Consider the following 21,907-nt stretch of genomic DNA (forward strand, 5'->3'; position numbering starts at 1 on the left):
TGGCATGTCGAAACTTTAATGTGTTGGTGAACATTTATTTCACCGATATTTCGATGTCTATAAATGCCCCCACTTCAAGGTGCATCGTATGCATGTGCTTGTAACGTGTAGAAGATATGTTTTGAAGTCCCTCTGCATAGTGAATGTACTTTGACCACTGTGCTTTGAAGTCCTTCAATGTAGATGTCAATTTAAGGGTCGTTGAGGCTAGATCTTGAATTGGGCTGAAAGTTTATTCAAGGGTTGTTGAGTCTTGATCTTGAATTGGGCTGACAATTTATTCAAGGGCTGTTGAGGGTTGGTTTTGAATTGGGCTGTCAATTTCTTCAAGGGCCGTAGAGGCTTGGTCTTGAATGAAACGATATCGCGAGGAATTTTCACATGGCTGGTGATCTTCGGCTTTGGTAGTGGATAAATAAACACGTGTTTGTTGCGCTTGTTGATTCTCCACGAGCTTGATGAAGATCACTGAGTGTTAGCTTTGGCTAGAGAGCTTTCTGGCTTTCCTCCAAAGGTTCAAATTAACTTCATTTCTCTGGAGTCAACTTTGATTCAAGGGTGGTGGACACTGGACCTTGAATCAGACTTGTGATTTCTTCAAGGGCTGTCGAGGCTTGATCTTGAATGAATGGGACCACGAGGAGCTTCACTTGGCGGGTGATCTTTAACTTTGGTGGTGTTGAATCGGCATGTGTAGTTGTGCTTGTTGATTGTCCGCAAGCTTGGTGAAGAACATAAGTGTTTTCTTTGGCCAGAGAGCATTCTGGTTTCCTCCAAAGGTTCAGATTTACTTCATTTCTCTGGAGTCAACTTTGATTCAAGGGTGGTGGGCACTGGGCAGTCTCTGGTGTGCACTGGTCGGCTCGTCCCTTTTGCCGACGATACGCTCCTGGCCTTAATTGGCCAGGTCGTGCCTCCGGTGCTGTTACTTTGAAGAAATTAGAGTGTTAACTTCAAGATTCTTACTGTAAAAAGGGTTAGTTTCATGAAACCTAACATCCTTAGACACAATAAGTTTCTTAAGTTGAGGGTTGTAACATTTATATCCTTTTTGAGATGACGAATACCCAAGAAAGATGCACTTTGCTGCTCAAGGATCAAGTTTGTCTCGATATAGAGATTGAATGTGCACAAAACATATACATCCAAAGACTCTAAGATGAGAGAGATCCACTTTTCTTCTTTTTATTATCTCCATTGGAGACTTTAACTTCAACACCTTACTAGGCAATCCGTTAATAAATAAGCAGCTGACATGACCCCATGTGACCAGAATTTATTAGGCACATTCATTTGCAACATCAGTGCCCTAGTTTTCTCCAATAAGTCGCGATTTTTTCTCTCAGCAATGCCATTTTGCTGAAGGGTTCCAACACAACTAGTTTGATGCATAATGCCATTGTTGCTAAAGTATTATGTCATGATTTGAGACATGTATTCTAAGCCATTATCAGACCTTAGAGTTTGAATATTTGAACATAAATGATTTTTGACAAGGTTATGAAAGTCTTTAAACATATCCGTTACTTGACTTTTTGATTTCAAAAGATACAACCAAGTGGCCCTTGAATAATCATCAACAAAAGTTACAAAATACTTGTAACCATCAAAAGATTCACTAGTAGGACCCCAAATATCTGAGTGTACAAGTTCAAAAATCTTGCTAGCCCTAGATATAGACTCTCCCAAGGGTAATCTAGTAGCTTTGGACATATGACAAGTTTCACACTCAATTGCTTTTTTGCTTGAATTGGGAAACAAAGTGGACAAAACATGTTGGGAATGATGAGCTAGACGTTGATGCCACAAAAAAATTGTCTTGGTTGGGAATTGACTTGACCTGAAATCCACTTGGAATATTTTTTGAGATGTAATACAGTCCATCTAGATAAGAACCCTCACCAATCATCTTCTTAGTGATACAATCCTAAAAAATGACACTTTGTGGTGAAAAAATGACCTAACAGTTCAAAGTATTTGTGATTTTCCCCATAGATAAGAGCTGGAAAGGAAATGAAGGCACATACAAAGCCATTGACTCGATTTATCTAAAATTAGATGAACTATTCCCTTTCCTACAACCTTAGCCCCTTCACCGTTTGCAACTGACACTTGTGATGGTTCATTCAATTTTTCAAACTCTTTTAGTTTTGACATTTGGTTAGTCATGTGGTATTTGGTTCCAGAATCAACAATCCAAAAATCATGCAACAAATTAACATTTAGAGCAGTTTTGAAAGCATTTAAGATACCTTGATGGTCTTACTTTGCTATGTGATCAGCAACTGCCAAAAAACCAGCAAACTTGCCCAACAACGCAGTGGTATTTCCATCTTCAGGATCAACAGCTTGATCGGCTTCTTCTCTTCCTCCTTCCCTTTGTAGGAAGGTTGTAAACTCATTTATAAGATCTACATGATTAGCTGTGAATTGCTTGTAATGATCATGACTATTGATAGTTGAAGATGAAGCCATGTTGGCTTGGTGTGAAAGTTGTGGTGGTTGATATCTTTGAGGTGGAACCTTGTTTTTTAGAAAATCAGGTTTCAACTCTGGATGCAAAATCCAGCAAGTCTCTTTATCATGGCCTTTGTAGTAACAATGCTCACACTTCAAGTTAGGGTTTTTACCCTTGTATCTCTTTTCACTGGTCATATAGGATCGAGCTTCAATAACATTCGCTTTGGTTCCTGCATTCATAACCTTCATTCTCATTTCCTCTCATTGAATGGTAGCACAAATGCTTGTGAAGGTTAGCAATTCGAGATTTATGAGGATATGACTTCTTAGATCTTTATAGTATAAGCTTAGGCTAGACAAGAGCTAAAATATTTTATCCTCCTTAGCCCTTTTTAGGAGAACTGTGGAGTCAGTGGTATGTGGCCGGTAGACATCCAGTTCATTCCACATACCTTTTAGAGATCCAAGATGCTGAGTAAAGCTCTTACCTTCACGCTGGATACATGAGATGTCTCTTTTAAGTTGGAATACATGAGTGGAGTTGTTTTGGTTCCTATACATCTCCTTCACAGCTGTCCACAGCAAGAAAGAAGACTCAGAATAATTGAAGATCTCAGCTATTTTTCTTTCCAAGGAGTTGAGTAACCATGACATAACAAGTTGATCTTTACATAGCCAAGCTTCATAATTTGAGGATGAAGCATCTGGAGTAGGAACATTACCATTGATGAACCCGAGTTTGTTTCTTCCACCAAGAGCTAGAGCAATTGCCTTTGACCACGAGAGATAATTGAACTCATTTAGTAGTACTGAGCTGAGCCTTTGGTTGGGATTGGTATCCACTTCAGACGGATTCTCAGGTCAAGAAGTGATGGTGTTTTCAACTTCCTGGTTGACTGAATTTTCCTCAACCATTTGTTTAAAGATTGGAGATCTTTACAGTGTGATACACACAGAGACGGGCTCAAATGAAGGCCCACTCTGATACCATCTTGAATTTCAAGTATAGATTTCTTTCTTCTCTTTCAATTATCATCAAGTTACAAAAGGAAGAGGAGATATTTAAGGGTTAAGAATCAGTGCACATACCGTGCACACTGTCGGGACTTCCTGAGGCAACGTCGAGAGAACCCCATCCACATAAGCTTGAAGGTCAATAACCCAAGGGTTTCTGAAAGATTCAGTCATCTCCCATGCCCCAAGCCAACTGCTAATCTAGGGAATGCGCGACATGTCCTAGAGGAATATGAAGGTACAGGGAACTCAGGGGCGTTTCGACAGGCTCGCCCTGGAAGTCAGTATGGTGAGTCCAAAGAAAAATCTCATGCCCTTGATCAAGCTTTCCTACTTCCAAGAGGAGATGAAGAGTTACGGAAGAAGGATCCAGCAGTACCTGACTCCACTCAGGACCCCCTTGTCCTACAACTCCTTGAGGAAGTAAACAAGTTGAAGGCCGAACGTCAGGCCGAAATACTAGACTGGAACCAACCTAGGCCTGGCCCTCTTACAAGGAGGATCCTCGACACCCCCCTCCAAGCAAAGACAAAGCAAAAGCTTGGCTTACAGCTCTACACTGGAAGGGAGGACCCGATTGAACACCTTAACCTTTTTGAGTCCACCATGGCATATCAGATGCACACCGACGAAGAACGATGTCTTCTCTTCCCCTCTACCTTTTCTGGCAGAGCTCTGAATTGATATTGTCGTCTTCCACCTGAGACAGTAAACTCATTTGAGGAACTGAGGAAACTGTTTATCTCTCAACACATCTTCCAGACAGATCGCTTGCATTCCGCAGATGACTTGTACACTATTCGCCAGAAGCCGGACGAGCCACTACGAAAGTATGCCGGTCGCTTCAGCCATAAGTATTATTGCTGCGCTAAGGTTAATAACAAGACCGCCTTCAAAGCCTTCATGGCAGGCCTACATGATTGTTTCTTCAAGTACATGATCAATGCCAACACTTAGAAGACTTACTCTGGGGTGATGGCACAGGCGTACAACCACGCCTCCATCGAAGCAAGGACATACCAAAGGAACCCCTATATGGTTAACCCCTATCAACAAATGGGAAGTGGAAGTCAAGTTCTACCAAGTGAGGAGATCTTAGCCATTCAGACACCCATTGCATCATCTCCTGCCTTATTTAGCTACTCGCTAAGTCACCAAACGTATTTGTCTCTTGGTAAGAGGAAGAATTTTTACTCTCAGCAAGCTTATTACAACAAGAGGGATAAAAGTTCGTATCAACACAACCAGGGGTGAACGTACCGTTGACTATTATGACTATGGGGCCAAGCCTCATTTTTTCAAAGTGGAGGACTAGGTACTGAAGGAAATGCCATTATAAGAAGGCATACACCTTACAAATGTTTTGACTCTCAACCACTTGAGATCTTTTGTCACACAAGCCATTCGGCAAATATTTAAAGAAGAGGGAATTCAGACAACTTATTCTGAGTCTTTTGCATTCCTAGCACTAGAACACTTGGTCTATGCTGACCTACCCCTATACTCCAACTCAGAGCTTCAACATGCGTACTTTGACACAAAGTATGTGATACTAAGTGTTACAACCAACATGGTTCACATATCGAAAGCATGGATCCCTTCATGCATAGCAAAACATTCATAAGCATCACTCATGTTAATAAACATGAACATCATACATTCCAACACATTCATACATAAACATCATACATTCCAACACATCCATACATAAGCCAACTGTGCTTCGAAAGGGTTCAACATACTTTGTGTCATTCGACACTTGCTACAATGTGCCTCGACACCTCGCCCTTTTTCTCCCCAACCAAGTGATGAAATGTGAAGAAAGAACTCATCTTCATGTCACCAACGAGGTGATGAAATGTACAACCTGTACCCTCCTTCATGCCACCAACCAGGTGATAAAATGTACAACATGTACTCTAATATCATTTGGGAACTTGCCACTCATGCCACCAACCAGGTGAAGAAGGAACTTATTTTCATGCCACCAAATAGGTGATGAAATGTACAACTCGTACTCTCCTTCATGCCACCAACCAGGTGATGAAATGTACAATCCGTACTCTAAAATCATTTGGCAACTTGCCACTCATGCCATCAACCAAGTGAAGAAGGAACTCATCTTCGTGCCACCAACCAGGTGATGAAATGTACAACCCGTACTCTAACATCATTTGGCAACTTGCCACTCATGCCACCAACCAAGTGAAGAAAGAACTCATCTTCGTGGCACCAACCAGGTGGTGAAATGTGATGAAAGGTGATAAAAGAACTCACATTCGTAACACTAACCAAGTGATGAAAGCAACTCACCATTTATTCCACCAACCAGAAGACGAGTGGTACAACTTGTACATGTGAACTCCTAGCATTCATAAATAATCAAAAACCCTCAAGCTTTATAACTCAACTAGGGGAGCACTTATGCCTAACAAGAGTTATAGTCACCAACAAAGTCTTATTGCAGGCCAACAACGGCTTCAGTGCATGGTATACGAAGATCAAGCTCTTCAGCCCTCTTGCATCTGCTTCAGACATTTCTCCTCTGTAACAATGCAAACACTACAGCTCGTAGAAAGCTTCACACACTCTTGATCAAGATTGTTCGAAGCAAATTCAATTTATATGGTTCATCCAAACCTTCGACTACTACAAGGTGTGGCTTGCATCACAATCTCTTGCTTAATAGTGTGGAAGAAAAATTTGTATATGTTGTCTCTCTTCCACAAAATTTGTATATGTTGTCTCTCCCACATTTTCAAATTTCTAATTTTTCCCCCCCCCCCCAAAAAAAAAAAAAAAAAAAAAAAAAAAAAAAAAAAAAAAGAGGAAATTGGGAAATTCAACAATTTCAACAAATTCATGATCAAGATAGTGTGAAGCAAAATCAATTCATGATGCCCAACAAAGCTTCAACCTCAAAAGCTTCACCTACAAAGTTTCAACATCAAACAAAGTTTTAACAACAAAGCTTCATCAATGGAGAGCAACTACAATTCTCAAAAGCTTCACACACTCTTGATCAAGATAGTGTGAAGCAAAATCAATTTATGGTGCCCAACAAAGCTTCAACACAAAAGCTTCACCTACAAAGTTTCAACACAAGAGCTTCACCTACAAAGCTTCACCTACAAAGCTTCAACACAAAAGCTTCACCTACAAAGCCTCAACACAAAAGCTTCACCTACAAAGCCTCAACACAAAAGCTTCACCTACAAAGCTTCATTAATGGAGAGCAACTACAATTCTCAAAAGCTTCACACACTCTTGATCAAGATAGTGTGAAGCAAAATCAAGTTATGGTGCCCAACAAAGCTTCAATACAAAAGCTTCAACACAAAAGCTTCACCTACAAAGCTTCAACACAAAAGCTTCACCTACAAAGCCTTAACACAAAAGCTTTACCTACAAAGCTTCACCTACAAGCTTCAACACAAAAGCTTCAACACCAAAGCTTCACCCACAAAGCAAAAAAAATCAAAAATTCGAAAATTCGAAAATTCAAAAAAGAAAAAAAAAAAAATTCAAAATAAAAAAAAAAAAAAAAAAAGAAAAAAAAAGAAAGAAAGAAAGAAATTAAAGGAATTAAAGGAGCACTACTTCAACCTACAGGGTCCACCCACGAAGTTTCAACATGCAAACTTCAACAAAATAAAAAATCCAGGCTCGGCATCATTGCTCTAATTGAAGAGATCGAGAAGCCTCAACAACCATTTGCCAACACCGTTGTCGAAGAACAAAGCTTCGCCATACCACATCTACTACTTTGTCAAACAGCAAAAGTATCCCATATCATCAGGATCGAACATACTCTAGGTCTGACGGACTTGTTTTGACCCTCAAATTATGGAGTCGGCTCGCTCCTTTGGAGGAAACCAGAAAACTCTCCAGCCCAGTTCAAGAATAGACCTGTGGAAAGTTAAGTACAACAAAGCACGTGCCGATTCGTCCGCCTTCTCCAAAAACAAGAATACCTCATATCATCTCTTCTCCCTGTTTCTTCTCTTTATCCTTGTTGCTGAATGAGAGACAGGGAGAATGAGTACAATCAGCCGGAACCCAAGATCAACTTACCGATCTGAGACTGATTGCTTGGAACCCTGATTGCTTACCTTGCCTGTCACCTCCTTCGGCAGATCTCCTCGCTTAGAGACTTGGGGGACTCCTACTATATGGTTTGTATTGCACTTGACCAAACCCGAAACTACAAGTAAGCTTCAAATGAAAATGATACATTACCTTGTGCGTCAACGCCAACTAAAGATACCACTCCTGGATGAAGGAAAAGTACTTCCAAGAGAAGATGCCACATCTACTTACAGGACAGAGAAGGCAAGTGAAGGCGACACCACACTTCGGTACTTGGAAGTTTCGTGATTACTCAATGGCTTGGATCTTGCAAGTCCCCAACCGAGGAGCTTCCCTCACTCGGGAACTTAGGGGAGCACAGTTTGTACCATACTTGACCAATCCCTAAACTACTAAGCACCGGTCAACAGCATACCGTCAAGGACCCACAAGACTTTTCCTCCAACCAGGAGGCCAATCATAACACGACACATGTCGGTATCAAAAGCCAATCACAGCGCGACATGTGTCGATATCAGAGGCCAATCACAACACGACACGTGTCAATGTCAGAACAAAGCTAGAAACTCTCTTCTATAAAAGGGGATCATTCTCCCACAACAATCCCTAATGTCATTTGTACTAAACTATTCACTAGAACTCATTAAAAGAGAGCTTGAACCTATGTATTTGTGTAAACCCTTCACAACGAATGAGAACTCCTCTACTCCGTGGACGTAGCCAATCTGGGTGAACCACGTACATCTTGTGTTATTTGCTTCCCTGTCTCTATTCATTTACATATTTATCCATACTAATGACCAGAGCAACCTAGCGAAGGTCACAAACTTGACACTTTCTGTTGTACCAAAGTCTTCGCCGATTTTGTGCATCAACATAAAGTATTAGCATAACTGGTGTAATTACAATAATATAATTGGCTTTAATTTTCCATATCCAAATTGGTAAGAATCGATCCAATCAATGTGATTGTCAATTTTCCTTTTTTTTTTTTTTTTCTTGGACATTCAACCTGCACACGAAAGCCTTGTTTATTTTCCATATAAAGAGAGACTAGGGTAAACTTTTTTATGCACTGTAGCTTTGTATCTACACGGACTGGTGTAGCCATCGCCACAAAGCTTTGACAACACTCATAGAGCTCGTCTTGGTGCGGTCATGGTGGTCTTCTCCAGATGGTCTGCTTTATCGATGGATGTAAGTATGAAGGTGCAAACGTGTTCATCCCCATTGTCGCAAGCCCACTGTCGTGAAGAAGATCTTTCATGCCACTCCATCAGTTCCATACTACCATACACCAGTTGATGTTGCACCAAAGAAACCTCAAACATGTCATTCACGAGCCTCTGACGAAACACTTGGGTCTGAGGATTTATGGCATCATTTTTCACAAGCCATGACGTGAACGGACAATATGTGTCAAATGGCATGATCAATCTAAAGATGAAGATGCCACATCATGACTATAGTTTGTTATTAGTTGTTATAAGTTTGTTACAAATGTAATTAGTCTTAGTTAGTTGACAGTCAATAGCCAAAGGCTATATATATATATATATATATATATATATATATATATATATATATATATATATATATATATATATGTATATGTGTGATTGTATTATTCATTTACAATTAATGAGAAAATACAGTTTGCTTTATCTCTAAGAACTCTGACTTTCTATATGGTATTAGAGTTCTTCATCTCAACTTCAGTTGGTATCCTTCGCTTTTTGCCTCACGACCGATTTGATCTTCTCTTCCATTTCATCTCTCTGATTCTCAATCTCTTCTTGCAATTCTTGTTTTAATTGCAATGGCTTCTCCATCTAATTCTTATTCTCCTCATGAATCTCTTCACAATTCAGCACCAAATCCTTCGACAAATCCTTCGACAAACCCTAATTTGTCGAATTCGTATGCTTCTCTCACAATTTAGAACATCGAAAGCATGGTTCCAATTAAGCTCAAGAGATCCAACTACCTTCTATGGCGTGCTCTGTTTGTACCAATTCTCCGGCGCTACAAACTTCTCAGAATTGTTGACGGCACTGAGACATATCCACCGCCATTTCTTCCTGATCGCTCCATTAATCTAGCCTTCGAGATATGGTATGAAAAGGATCATAATCTTCTGATTTGGCTCAATTCTACACTCTCGGAAGATGTAATTCCTTTCACTATTGGTGTGTCTTCTTCTCGAGATCTTTGGATTAAGCTTGAGTAATGCTTCGGTGGTGTCTCTGATGCTCATATCCATTAACTTTGGTCTCGTCTTCAAGTAATTCAGAAAGGCACTCAATCTATGGTGGATTATCTTCAACAACTGAAAGAAATCTTAGATTTTCTCTCTGCTGCTGGTGCACCTATCTCTGATCGCGATTTAATAGCCGCTACTGTTGCTGGATTACTTGATGAATTCGAATCATTCATTGATTCTGTCATGTTACGCCTCTTTTCCACATCTTTGGATGAGTTACATAGCCTTTTACTTACAAAGAAGCTTTCAATGTCTCTTCATAAGAAGCTTTTTTCTTCCAACATTGAACCTTTTCAGGTGTTTTCTATTCAATCTCAACCGCCTATTCTTCCAACTCCACCACCTCAAGCTTATGTTGCTCAACCTCCATAGTCCTTTTGATTCCATTCTAATTGTGGAAGGACTACTAATCAGGGCAATCAACATCACAATACTGGCCTTTTCAACAACAATTGTGGTCACAGAGGTAATTATCCTGGACACTCCTTCAATCGCAGTCAAAATCAAGAATTCGACATTCATCATTTTCTGGAAATCCTGTAACTTGTCAAATCTGTGAATCTACAAGTCATAAAGCCATGGACTACTTTGATCGCATGAATCCTGACATTTCTGGAAAGATTCCTCCTGCAAAGCTTGTAGCAATATGTGCTCATTGTAGCTCTAAACCTTCACCCTCTTGGCTTCTAGATTCTGGGGTTACCTCTCACATTACCAATTACATTGCCAACATTTCTTCACCAACACCTTACACTGGGAAGGACAAAGTTTACACAGGTGATGGTAAAGGTCTCTCTATACACCATATTGGTTCTTCTTCGTTGCATTCATCCAATGCTACTTTTAAATTGAGCAATGTCCTTCATGTTCCTCAGATGAAACATAATCTGTTATCTGCCTATCAATTTCTTAAGGATAACTACTATGCCTTAACTCTTGACTCTGATGGCTCTATTGTAAAGGATCGTTCTACAATGAGAACGCTTTTGCAGGATCCAGTTAAAGATGGTTTTTACCCTTTGCAAAGTTGTTCTTCCATTGATCAGTCCATTGGTTCTTCTACGGTACTAGTTAGTGCTACATGTTCAGTCAAGCTTTGGCACAGTCGGCTGGGACATCATTCTTCTACTATATTTCGAAGAATACTATCTAGTAATAAGCTTGCTATTTCAAGGTACAACATCTGTTGATTTCTTTTGCTCCAAATGTGCTATAGCTAAAAATCACAAACTGCAATTTGGTACATCAACTACATCAACATCTCAGTCTCTTGAACTCTTACACTGTGATATGTGGGGACGAGCCTCTGTCACTTCTGTAAGTGGTTTTAGGTATTATTTTCTCATAGTTGATGATTTTAGCAAATATAACTACTGTTTTCCTTTGAAGGCTAAATCAGATGTGTATTCTACTTTTGTAATGTTCAAAGCTTACGTTGAGAATCTTGTTGGCAATAAAATCAAGATCTTGCATTTGAACTCAGGGAGTAAATTTACAAGCTTACTGTTTAAATTATTTCTTCATACTCATGACATTGTGTATCAACTTAGTTGTCCACACACACTAGAACAGAATGGTTGTGTTAAGAGGAAACACATGCACCTTGTTGAGACAGCTAAGACTTTGTTAGTTAAATCCAGTGTCCCACATCACTATTAGGTTGAAGCTTTTACCATTATCCTTTATCTCATTAATAAGCTACCTATATCTAGAAATACCAAATCACCTTGGGAGTTGTTGTTTCACAAATATCCAGATTACTCTAAGCTTAGAGTCTTTGGTTGCAGTTGCTATCCATGGTTAAAACCATATATTTCTTCTAAGTTTGATGGGAAAAGCAAAAGGTGTGCTTTCTTGGGCTATAGCTTACAATACAAAGGTTATAAATGTTTAGATGTGGAAACCAATAGGATCGATATTTCACGGTAAGTTACATTTGATAAAGTTACATTTCCTTTTAAAGATGTTATGCCCATTTCAGCATTTGTTGATAACTCCACATCTCTGTCATCCCTTATTGATCTCCACTTTCCTTTGCCCTCTACATCTATGCCTAATGCACCTGTGCCTGTACCTATGCCTACTGTGTCTATACACCCTGCCTCATATGAACAACAAAGTTCATCTCCTTAAACTGTGCAACCTCAACACCATGTACATTCTTCTCAATTTGCACCAAATGTTCATCCTATGATTACCAGATCCAAAAATGGCATTTATAAACCTAAAGTCTTCACTGCCACAAAGCATCCCTTTCCTCCTTCCATAGATATCATTCCTCATACCTATCTTCAAGCTTCTAAGTATGAAAATTAAAGATTGGCAATGCAAAATGATTTCAATGCTATCTTGTCTACTGGTACTTGGACTCTTGTTCCTTCCTCACCTTCACAAAATGTAGTTAGTTGCAAATGGGTTTTTAGAATTAAAAAGAATCCTGATGGATCTATTGAGAGACATAAAGCAAGACTTGTTGCTAAGGGTTTTCATTAAAAGGAAGGTCTTGACTATCAAGAAGCCTTTAGTCCAGTTACAAAGCCTGTCACTATTAGGCTTTTGTTATCATTTGTTGTCCAATTTAACTGGTTTCTCAATCAACAAGACACAAGTAATGCATTTCTGCATGGTGACTTAAAGGAAGATGTTTTCATGACATAACCTCCTGGTTTTCAAGATCCCAGCAAGCCACATCATGTTTGCAAGCTCACAAAGTCTTTCTATGGGCTCAAACAAGCTCCAAGAGCTTGGTTTGGCAAGTTATTTCAAGCGCTCAAATCTCTGGGATTTAGTCAATCTTCATCTGATGCATCTCTGTTTGTACTTAAAGCTCCAACTCTAGTTATAATACTAGTCTATGTTGATGATATTCTGGTTAGTGGACCTGATACTAATATCTGCAAGTAGTTTATAGAGAAATTATGTACTTTATTTCCTGTCAAAGATATGGGGTCACTGCATTACTTTCTAGGTTTAGAAGTTCAAAGAACCACTGATGCTTTGTTTTTTCATCAAAGCAAGTATCTGTTTGATTTGTTAAAGAAAATAAACATGGATGGAGCTAAACCATGCTGTACTTTTCTCAGTTATTCCAAGTTAGATCATAGTGGTGAATTACTTGCCAACCCAACTGAATATTGATCTCTTGTGGGTGCTCTCTAATACTTAATTTGGACAAGGCCTGACATTTCCTTTCCAGTGAACCAGGTCTGTCAGCTCATGCATGCATCTACTGTCATTCATACGCAAGAAGCTAAACGCATATTAAGATTTCTCAAAGGTACAATTACTCATGGCCTTTGGTTTAAGAAAGGTTCTATGCACTTGTTAGCTTACTCTGATGCAGACTGGGCTAGTTGTCCCTATGACAGAAGGTCTACAAGTGGTTCTTGTGTATTTCTAGGAGCAAATCTAATTAGTTAGAGTGCCAAGAAGCAATCCACCATGGCTTGTTCATCAACTGAAGTAGAGTATAGGTCCTTGACTCACATTGATGCAGAGGTTACTTGGTTTAGCAAAGTGCTCAAAGACTTTGGTTTTCATGCTCGAACTAAGCATGTAGAGATTGATACCATTATATCCGTGAGTTAGTTCTTGCAAACTTGGTTGTAGTTCAGTATGTTTGTAGCCAGGATCAAATTGCAGATATTCATACTAAATCTTTGTCTAAAAGTTGATTTCTGTTTCATGTCACTAGGGGTCTGAGGGTACATGGCACCATCAATTTGATGTTGAAAGTATCCCCTCTTTTTTTGTTTTTTTTTTTTTCTTTTTATGTTGCAGGTGAACACATCAATGCATGATTTGGTGGAGATGTCGTCTGTATCGATTGCCAGCACAAAGCCGAAGTGACAACTTATTGACTCCGCAATGTGACGGCGATGTCAAACCAATAATGGTGGACATGCTTTGACGATTCAGCATAGACAACAATGTTGATAGTTGTGGCTGACACATATGCCCCGATAAGTGGACGTTGCGATGATGTGAGTTCGTCCCTACAAAACAATCGCTGCTCCTATTACTTGCTGGTTCTTGTTGCATTCTTCGTTCGTTGTTGTGATGCTACTCACTGTTTGCCACTCACCATGACTTCTTGCTTTGCCATGCACTGCCTTTTTTAAGCGCGTTGCTTGCTGCCTTGCCTTTACAAATTTAGGCCCTAATCCAATGAAAAGATTTGCTCTCACACTGATTGTTGCGCTGACTACATAATATATTATATATATATATATATATTTGTCTTTTTGTGGATTTTTTTTTTTAAATTTTGCTCATTCTTTAGATACCTTTTTTTTCTTTTTTAAAAATTTGCGAGTAACAACGCTCGTGGAGTTTTACATCACTTTTCTATGCCGTCCTTAATTTCTACCTTTTGCCTCTCAAGCCCGCATGTCGTTTGTGAGTGTAGTTTCCACTAGTAGGTGGCGGCTTTCTGCAAGTTTCTGTAGTTAGTGAATCAAGTCTGCGTGCCGTCTTCGAGCGCAGTTTCCAAACCGTAGGTGGCGGATCCTTTTTTTGGGTTTGTTGCGGTCTTCAGTATTGGTTTTGCGACGCCCGTTGCTGCTGTCTCAAGACATTTGCGTGCCATCTTCAAGTGGAGTTTCCAAACCGTAGGTGGCGACTCTTTCTTTTAGGTTTGTTGTAGTCTTCAGTATTGGTTCTGTGATGCCTGCTACTACTACTGTCTTCGAGTGCAATTTCCAAACTGTAGATGGCGGTTCCCTTTTTGGGTTTGCTGCGGTCTTTGGTATTGGTTCTACGACGCCTACTGCTGTTGTTGCAAGGGAGGCTGCTCACTGTAAAGGAGTTACCTGTTGCAGGGGTGGCTTCTTGCTGCAAGGGAGTGTAGTCGCCGCAAAGGAGTTTACGCATCACATGGGAGTGTGCTCGCCACAAAGGAATGTGATTGCCACAAGGGAGTGCTACTCATCACAATGGAGAGTGCTCATTTGTGGAGGACATTGATGCATGGAAGACATTGGAAAGGTTGCGCATGATTTAGCTGCACAACTTCAAATACCTAGTCTCAGAGTGATGGTTTGATCTTGCATCTTCATCTCAAGGGTTGGAACATTTATTTTTCATTTTTATGTGACTGAACTCGAGTTTTGTTTTTCGAGCTACCTACGTACCCTTCCAAAAGAGAGATCAAGTCATAATGTAGTTCAAATATGTTTGTTTGTTTGTTGTTGTTTTGTTTTTGTTTTTGTTTTGTTTTGTTTTGTTTTTTTTTTTTTTTTTTTTTTTTTTTTTTTTTTCTGTCCTAACTTTTACTTGAGGTACCCTTTCGAGTTTTCAATTCAACGGACATTTTTTTTTTGTTCTTTTTTTTTAATGGATTTTTTTTTAGGTGCCGTACGTAGTTTAGGCTCTTGCGGGCCAGGAGCATGTCTTCTTCTCAAGCGTAGCATTGCTTCAAACGTGGCAAAGTTTTCTTTAAGTTGTTAATGGTTGCTTGCCCCTCGTTCTCAAGTGGTGGAACTTCCTTAACATCTTCTCCGTCGACCTCTTCGACTGCGACGTGGTAGACGGCTTGGACCATCTCATCTTCATTATCCTCTGAGGTTTTTTGGTTCGAGGATTGGCCTGTGTATATGATTGTGCGTCGTTTCACCTTCAACTGACCATCTATACTCACATCTAATATTGAACGATGTTTCATGTGTGAAGGAATTAGACTGCAAAGTTTATCACCCTTGGCTAGGTCAACGAGTCTCTTTCCTTCTAATATCAGTTGCTTTTCCTCATAAGGCTCATTTGCAACTTTGAGTCTCTCCAAAGCTGACCTTCGTGGGGGAAAACTAGTTGCGTTTTCCTGTCCAGCAAGGTTGGTCAACCTGTTAAACATAAAACCTCGAAAGGCCGGTCCACTGAGTCGATTGAAGACTGGAGTCCAAACTTGACCATTGATGCGATCAAACACAAAAGTTTGCGGCTTTTGAACCATAAACTCTTTCTTGTGTGTAATGAGGTTAACAACGTTGAGATAGCTTACTCTGTCAATGGTGCTTGCTTTGCCTGCATAACCACTTTAGACTTTACCTTTGGTGACTGCGGCCATGACATAATTGGTGGTACAAGGAGAGCCACATGATCAAGGGGTTCAAGTATAACGCTTGTTGTATTTGCCGCTACCTCTTTTTCGAAGTCTAGCTTAATCTTTCCTTCTTGGGCCAACTTCATGATGAGATCTTTTAGTACAAAGCACTTTTTAACCGAATGACTGATGACGCGGTAGTTCTTGCAATATCTTGGGTTGTCAATACGATTTATCTCTTTAGGACGTTTGCACTCGGATAAATTGATCACCTTTTTGTCGAGTAAATCCTCCAACATGGTAGCCATATCAGTGTCGAGGAACGGGTAAGTCCTCTCCTCAAGCCCCTTTAAAGTGTGTTTGTACCTTTCTTGATCATGAAAAGGTTCGTTCAGCTTCACCTCATTCTTTTTGTCCTTTCTGGAGATTTTGACGAGAGTTGTGCTGACCACCATTGCTTCCTTGGCAAGCTCCTTCACAGATTTTTCCATTTTATGCCCAAAGAATTTGTCTTTCTTATAATCGGCGAACGACTCTTTCTTTCCATGATTGGTGATGCTCAACTCCATGTCATGGGCGCGGGTAGCCAACTTTTCGAAGGTTCGGGGCTTAATGCCTTAAAAAATGTAGTGTAATCCCCAATGCATGCCTTGTACGCACATCTCGATCGAGAAGACCTCCAAGAGTTTGTCTTTGCAATCGAGACTTAAAGTACGCCATCGGTTGATGTAGTTAACGATTGGCTCATCCTTTCACTGCTTTGTACTTATAAGCTCCATCATGTTAACAGTGCGAAGAGTACTGTAGAAACAGTTTAAGAACTCCCGCACCAATTGCTCCTAGTTGTTGATAGACTCGGGCTCTAGTTCCGTGTACCAATTAAACGCATTCCCCTTTAGAGAGTGGACAAACTGCTTTATGAGGTAGTCTCATTCCGTCCCAGTGTTGTTGCAAGTTTCAACGAAATGAGCGATGTCTTGCTTTGGGTTCCCTTTTCAGTCAAACTGCATGAACTTTGGTGGTTGGTACCCCATCGACATTCACAAGTTATCAATCTGCTTGGTGTATAGCTTCGAGTACATCAGTGCATCCCTCGAAGTGCTTCCATATTGTGCCTTGATGGTGTTTGTGATCATGTCTTGAAGTTGTTAGATGGAAAGAGAGCCTATTAATGTAGCTTCGGACTCTAGCTTTTGTTTCTTTCCAGCTTTGTCCACATGATGCGTTTCTCCCTCGCCAGACACTTCGTCATGCTAATTCTTCTTTGGGTCAGGGTCGACTTCTCCATCATGTTGCGATTCTAACCTACTCATGAGTGTAGCGATCTGCACGTCTTTCTCCTCAACAGTATTTGGCAGTTTTGCGATCACCTCGTTCATCTGTGCAAGTTGTTTCTCAATAAAGATGGTGCTGATGGTCATGACTTGCGCAACCCAAGAATGGGACTCTTCTACAAACATCGAGGGTACTGGCGAAGTTTTCGTGCGATGGTTGTTAGATGGTGATTCGTGGTAGGATCATGCGCTTGAGTCCGCGTCTAAACCCAGTGATAAGGAGCACTCCCTCGAGTTCTTCGAAAACAAAGAATCCCGCTAGCCACTTTGGGATGCCACCCTAGGTGCCATAGCAACATGCTCCGGTGCCCCCAGTGAGGCTATGTTGATGATGGGTGCGTGCCTTTGATGCTCCCCTTGCTCCCTCAGCGGCACCAACTTTGACGTAGCATGTTGAAGAGTGGCGACTGCCTTGGCCTTGCTCTGGGTCGTGACACCAAAGGATTCTTCGTTCGCGGTAGAAATGTTCAGGCTCCTTCCCTTGGTTGCACGAACAGCTTGTCCCTTCTTTGATGCCATTATGTTTAGAAGTGTATTTGGATTTCTTAAACAAAGAAAGAGATGAGAGGCAGAGATTGTCCCACTGGGCATGCCAAATTTGTATACACAAAAATCCTGTGACAAATGAGACAAGAACATGTGTACAAAATAGATAGTTTGTATTAATGAATTTGTAGGGTTACAATCTCTTTACAACTTGATCCTCTAATTCAATCTCCGAAATCTATTACAGTGCAGTGTTGTTGATCTAAGGGTCGCAATGACTTGATCTTGGATGAATGAATGCCGCAAGGTTTTGGCTCTTAGTAATGGAGGAACCGGCATGTGTAGAGGTGCTTGGTGGTTCTTCACGGGATTTGACGAAGAACACGAAGGATTTTCTAAGTCTTCTTGAGTGTTTGAGTGTTTGATAGGTTTGAGTGCTTGACAGCTTCAGAATTTCAAAGCTTCAGTATCTGGGTGTGAAATGATTTTCTAATGATTCGTTCCCAATTTTAAGGTTTTTATAATTTTAGAAAGTGAATTTACGAAAATGCCCTTCGAAGTAAATGTGTTGACTTTCTTTGACCACCTTGTCGTGTCATGTAAGATCCATTTTCTTGGTGTATCCTTGTAGCATTCATCGCTACGAACGCGTGGGCGCAAACAGAAAGTGATTCGGAATTATAACAAAGATTTTATGAGGTTTTGAATGTCGAGGATATTTTGGTCTAACTATTGGGTGAGCGCCACGTGGGCACCCAAAAATTCTGGAACTCTCACTCTCTCACTCTCTCCTCACTTTTCTCTTCTGTTCTCTCTTTTTCTCGAGAGTTCTCTCACTCTATCTCAGCTCTCCCTTTCTTCCCGTGAGACAAACCACCACCACCGCCAAAATTTTGGCTTGTTGAACACCAAAACCACCATTATCTGCATGTCCTCACCACCATAAACTCCATTGTGATTTTTGTATCATTGAGAACGAACCTGAAACATGAGTTTGAAGAATAAGGTTTTGGGCCGAGACTTATAGGCGTGATTTAGACAATTTTCAGCCATCTTTTGAACTTAAAACATTTAAAAATTGATTCCTATCGTTGATTACATAAATTTTCATGCCATCGGGAAAGGTTTGTCCAGTTTCCGGTGAACCCGTGACCTTCCAAACCATTTTTCGGCCAAAACACGGCAAGTTAGCCATCGGGAAAGGTACCAATTTGTTCGTCTCGTTCCAAACTATGATTTTCGCTTTTGAATCACTCAATTTCCTTAAGCATTGACAAAGTTATGGACATTTAAAAGTTGCCCAGAAATTTTGACGAGAACCCAGTTTTTTTTTTTCTACGGACAGCCATCTTTCCAACCATTTTCTGGCCACCTCCGGCCACCTTTTGGACTCCAAGCACATATAATCTTGTTCTACACTTCTCTAACTTCATTTTGGTATATTATAGGTCGAATTTGGTTTAGAAACGAGTGAGATATGGAGTTCTAAAGATTGCCAAAGAGGTTGAAGAAGAGGAATATTCTTTGGAATATTCCCTGCATTGACTGTTGACTTTTGTTGATTCTTTTTGGGTTTTGACGCATGATCTAACTTACAGTAATTTGACGTTCTGAATCTATTTTTGACATCCATTTATTGAAATTCTAATGTTTTAATGTAGTTTCATAGTTGATCGGCTAATTGACCTCGACATGAATTTGTGAGTGGCAGAGATCCGGCCGTCGGATCGTGGTAAGATTTTAGTATGTTATTGTAGAAGCATAATGTGGATCTTTGGAAGTTATGGATCGGAAATCCGAGATGTGGATCTTTTGGAACGAGTTACGTAGGATTATAGACCCTACCGTCGACCTTTGATCGATGGTTGACTTTTGGTCAATGGGTCACAAATCATTCTAGAACATCCTTAGGGATGTGTTTTATGTAAGTTACGAGTTCTATCAATAAGAATTCTGAGATGTGACTGAATAGTTGTTCTAAGCGACGATCGTTCGTGACACCTCGATATTTATGCTGGGGAGTTGTAGCGTGGACTCCATATGAGTGGGCTTTCGTTTTCCATATATGTATATATGCTTACGATTCCTAGAAATTGTTTTAAATGAACACATGTTTTAAATGCCATGTCATGTGTGCATTACGTGTTAGTATTGCGTTAGTATAGTTATGCATAGTATTAAATGAGGATGTGAAGGCCCAGGTAAGCTTCAAGTGAGTACATCATGATGGTATTAGTTGTATTGTGTATGGTTATACTGTGATGCATTTTGGGCTCATTATCCTGCACCCCGGTTTTAGTGCTCCCACCTGTGGGCAGGGCGCAGTCCTTCACGTGATGTTCACCTCCCGCACCGAACGCTCAACTTGGATCCAAGTTTGGTGCATAACCCTATTGTATGTACCAGAATAGGTGGTTCCGACTTGTAGTTGACCCGTGATTATTCGCATAGCCTTCATGTGATCATAGCTCTTGAGCATACTTATTTACACCCACCCCTATTGTACAGGTCACAGTGGGTGACTCCGACTCATGTGCAGGCATAAGTTGATGAGTTATGGGTCCAGTCGTACAGGTTACGTTAGTTGACTCCGACTAGCATAATATTCTATATTGATTTCACACCTGGCTTACATCTTTTAGTGCTGAAACGTTGTGACATGGCATACTTCAGTTTTTACTAGCCCTGTGCATTAGTTTTCGTATATATATGCATAATATTATTTTTTGGAAACTATACGGATTTTACAGCGAAGGGTTATAATATTTTCAAAAGGTTTTTATTAAAACTTTACTTTTAGGCCCACTCACCCTTGTTTTTCGCCCCTCCAATTTTTAGTTGCTGAAAGTTTGGATCGACAAGGATTCTAGGCGAATCTCAGTATAGGTGGCTACCTCTGAGGATATGATCCTTACCCACACTACTGTACTTTACTTATGCTCTGACGTCGCGTGCGAAATGGGTTTATTCGTGCTCACAACACACTCTTGTCTTTAGGCACCTTTTGGTTTAAATTTATTAACATTTTCCACATCACTACACTTTATGGCTTCTTCACCTTCCAGGTGTCGGTCAACACAGCTTGATTCGAAGTCCAAGTGGACATTCCGAGTGGGGGTGTGTCAGTTTGGTATCAGAGCATAAGTTGGGCAGTATTGCATTCATCACACTCGTGATGTAAGCATTCTTGATTCTTGAACCTAAATGTCAAATCTTGCCACCTCATTGAATACGAAAAATGTATTAGCTTTTTCTAAGTCTTGAGTGACTTAGTCAGCTTATCGACCATTTAGAAAATTATTTTGGTGAACACCTCTAAATTATAAGTGAAGAATTCCCCTACCAAGGTAGATTGTAACGACCCGTTCCCAATTTTACGGTTTTTATAATTTTAATAATTGAATTTACAAAAATGCCCTTTGTGGCAAATGCATTGACTTTCTTTGACCACCTTGTTGTGTCATGTAAGATCTATTTTCTTGTCGTATCCTCGTAGTATTCGTCGGTACGAATGCGTGGGCGCAAACAGAATGTGATTTAGAATTATAACGAAGATTTTATGAGGTTTTGAACGTCGAGGATATTTTGGTAAATTGATAATTAATTAGGCATGTGATATTTTTGTCTAACTATTGGGTGAGTGCCATGTGGGCACCCAAAAAATCTGGAACTTTCTCTCTTTCCTCACTTTTCTCTCTCGTTCTCTCTTTCTCTTGAGAGTTCTCTCACTCTATCTCGGCTTTCCCTTTCTTCCTGTGAGAGACACCACCACCACCACCAAAATTTTGGCTTGTTGAACACCAAAACCACCATTATCTGCATGTCCTCACCACCATAAACTCCATTGTGATTTTTGTTTCATTGAGAACGAACCCGAAACATGAGTTCGAAGAACAAGGTTTTGGGCCGAGACTTCTAGGCATGATTCTGACAATTTTCAGCCATCTTTTGAAATCAAAACAGGTATAAATCGATTCATGTCGTCGATTAGATAAATTTTCATGTTTGGATCGTGTGATTTGGTTGAAAAAAGAGAAAGTTATAACAATTTAAGGTTTGCCTAGTTTCTGGCGAACCCATGACCTTCCAAACCATTTTCCGGCCAAAACATGGCGAGTTAGCCGTCGAGAAAGGTAATAGTCCGTTCGTCTCATTCCAAACTATGATTTTTCATTTTTGAATCACTTAATTTGCTCGAGTTTTAGACCATTTTCCGGCCACCTC

General features: G+C 40.2%; 1 protein-coding gene across 1 annotated transcript; it reads left to right on the plus strand.

Annotated features, from left to right (window-relative positions):
- The first annotated feature begins 9,517 nt into the window (after positions 1 to 9,517).
- On the plus strand, positions 9,518 to 10,198 carry LOC148699386 (uncharacterized). Its single transcript, XM_088698897.1, has 2 exons — positions 9,518 to 9,733; positions 9,857 to 10,198. The coding sequence occupies exons 1-2, from the start codon at positions 9,518 to 9,520 to the stop codon at positions 10,196 to 10,198; spliced, it is 558 nt and encodes a 185-aa protein (XP_088555023.1).
- Positions 10,199 to 21,907: the final 11,709 nt, after the last annotated feature.

This window comes from Pyrus communis, chromosome 1 (assembly GCF_041283825.1).
Source record: "Pyrus communis isolate YQ-2024b chromosome 1, ASM4128382v1, whole genome shotgun sequence".
Taxonomy (NCBI): domain Eukaryota; kingdom Viridiplantae; phylum Streptophyta; class Magnoliopsida; order Rosales; family Rosaceae; genus Pyrus; species Pyrus communis.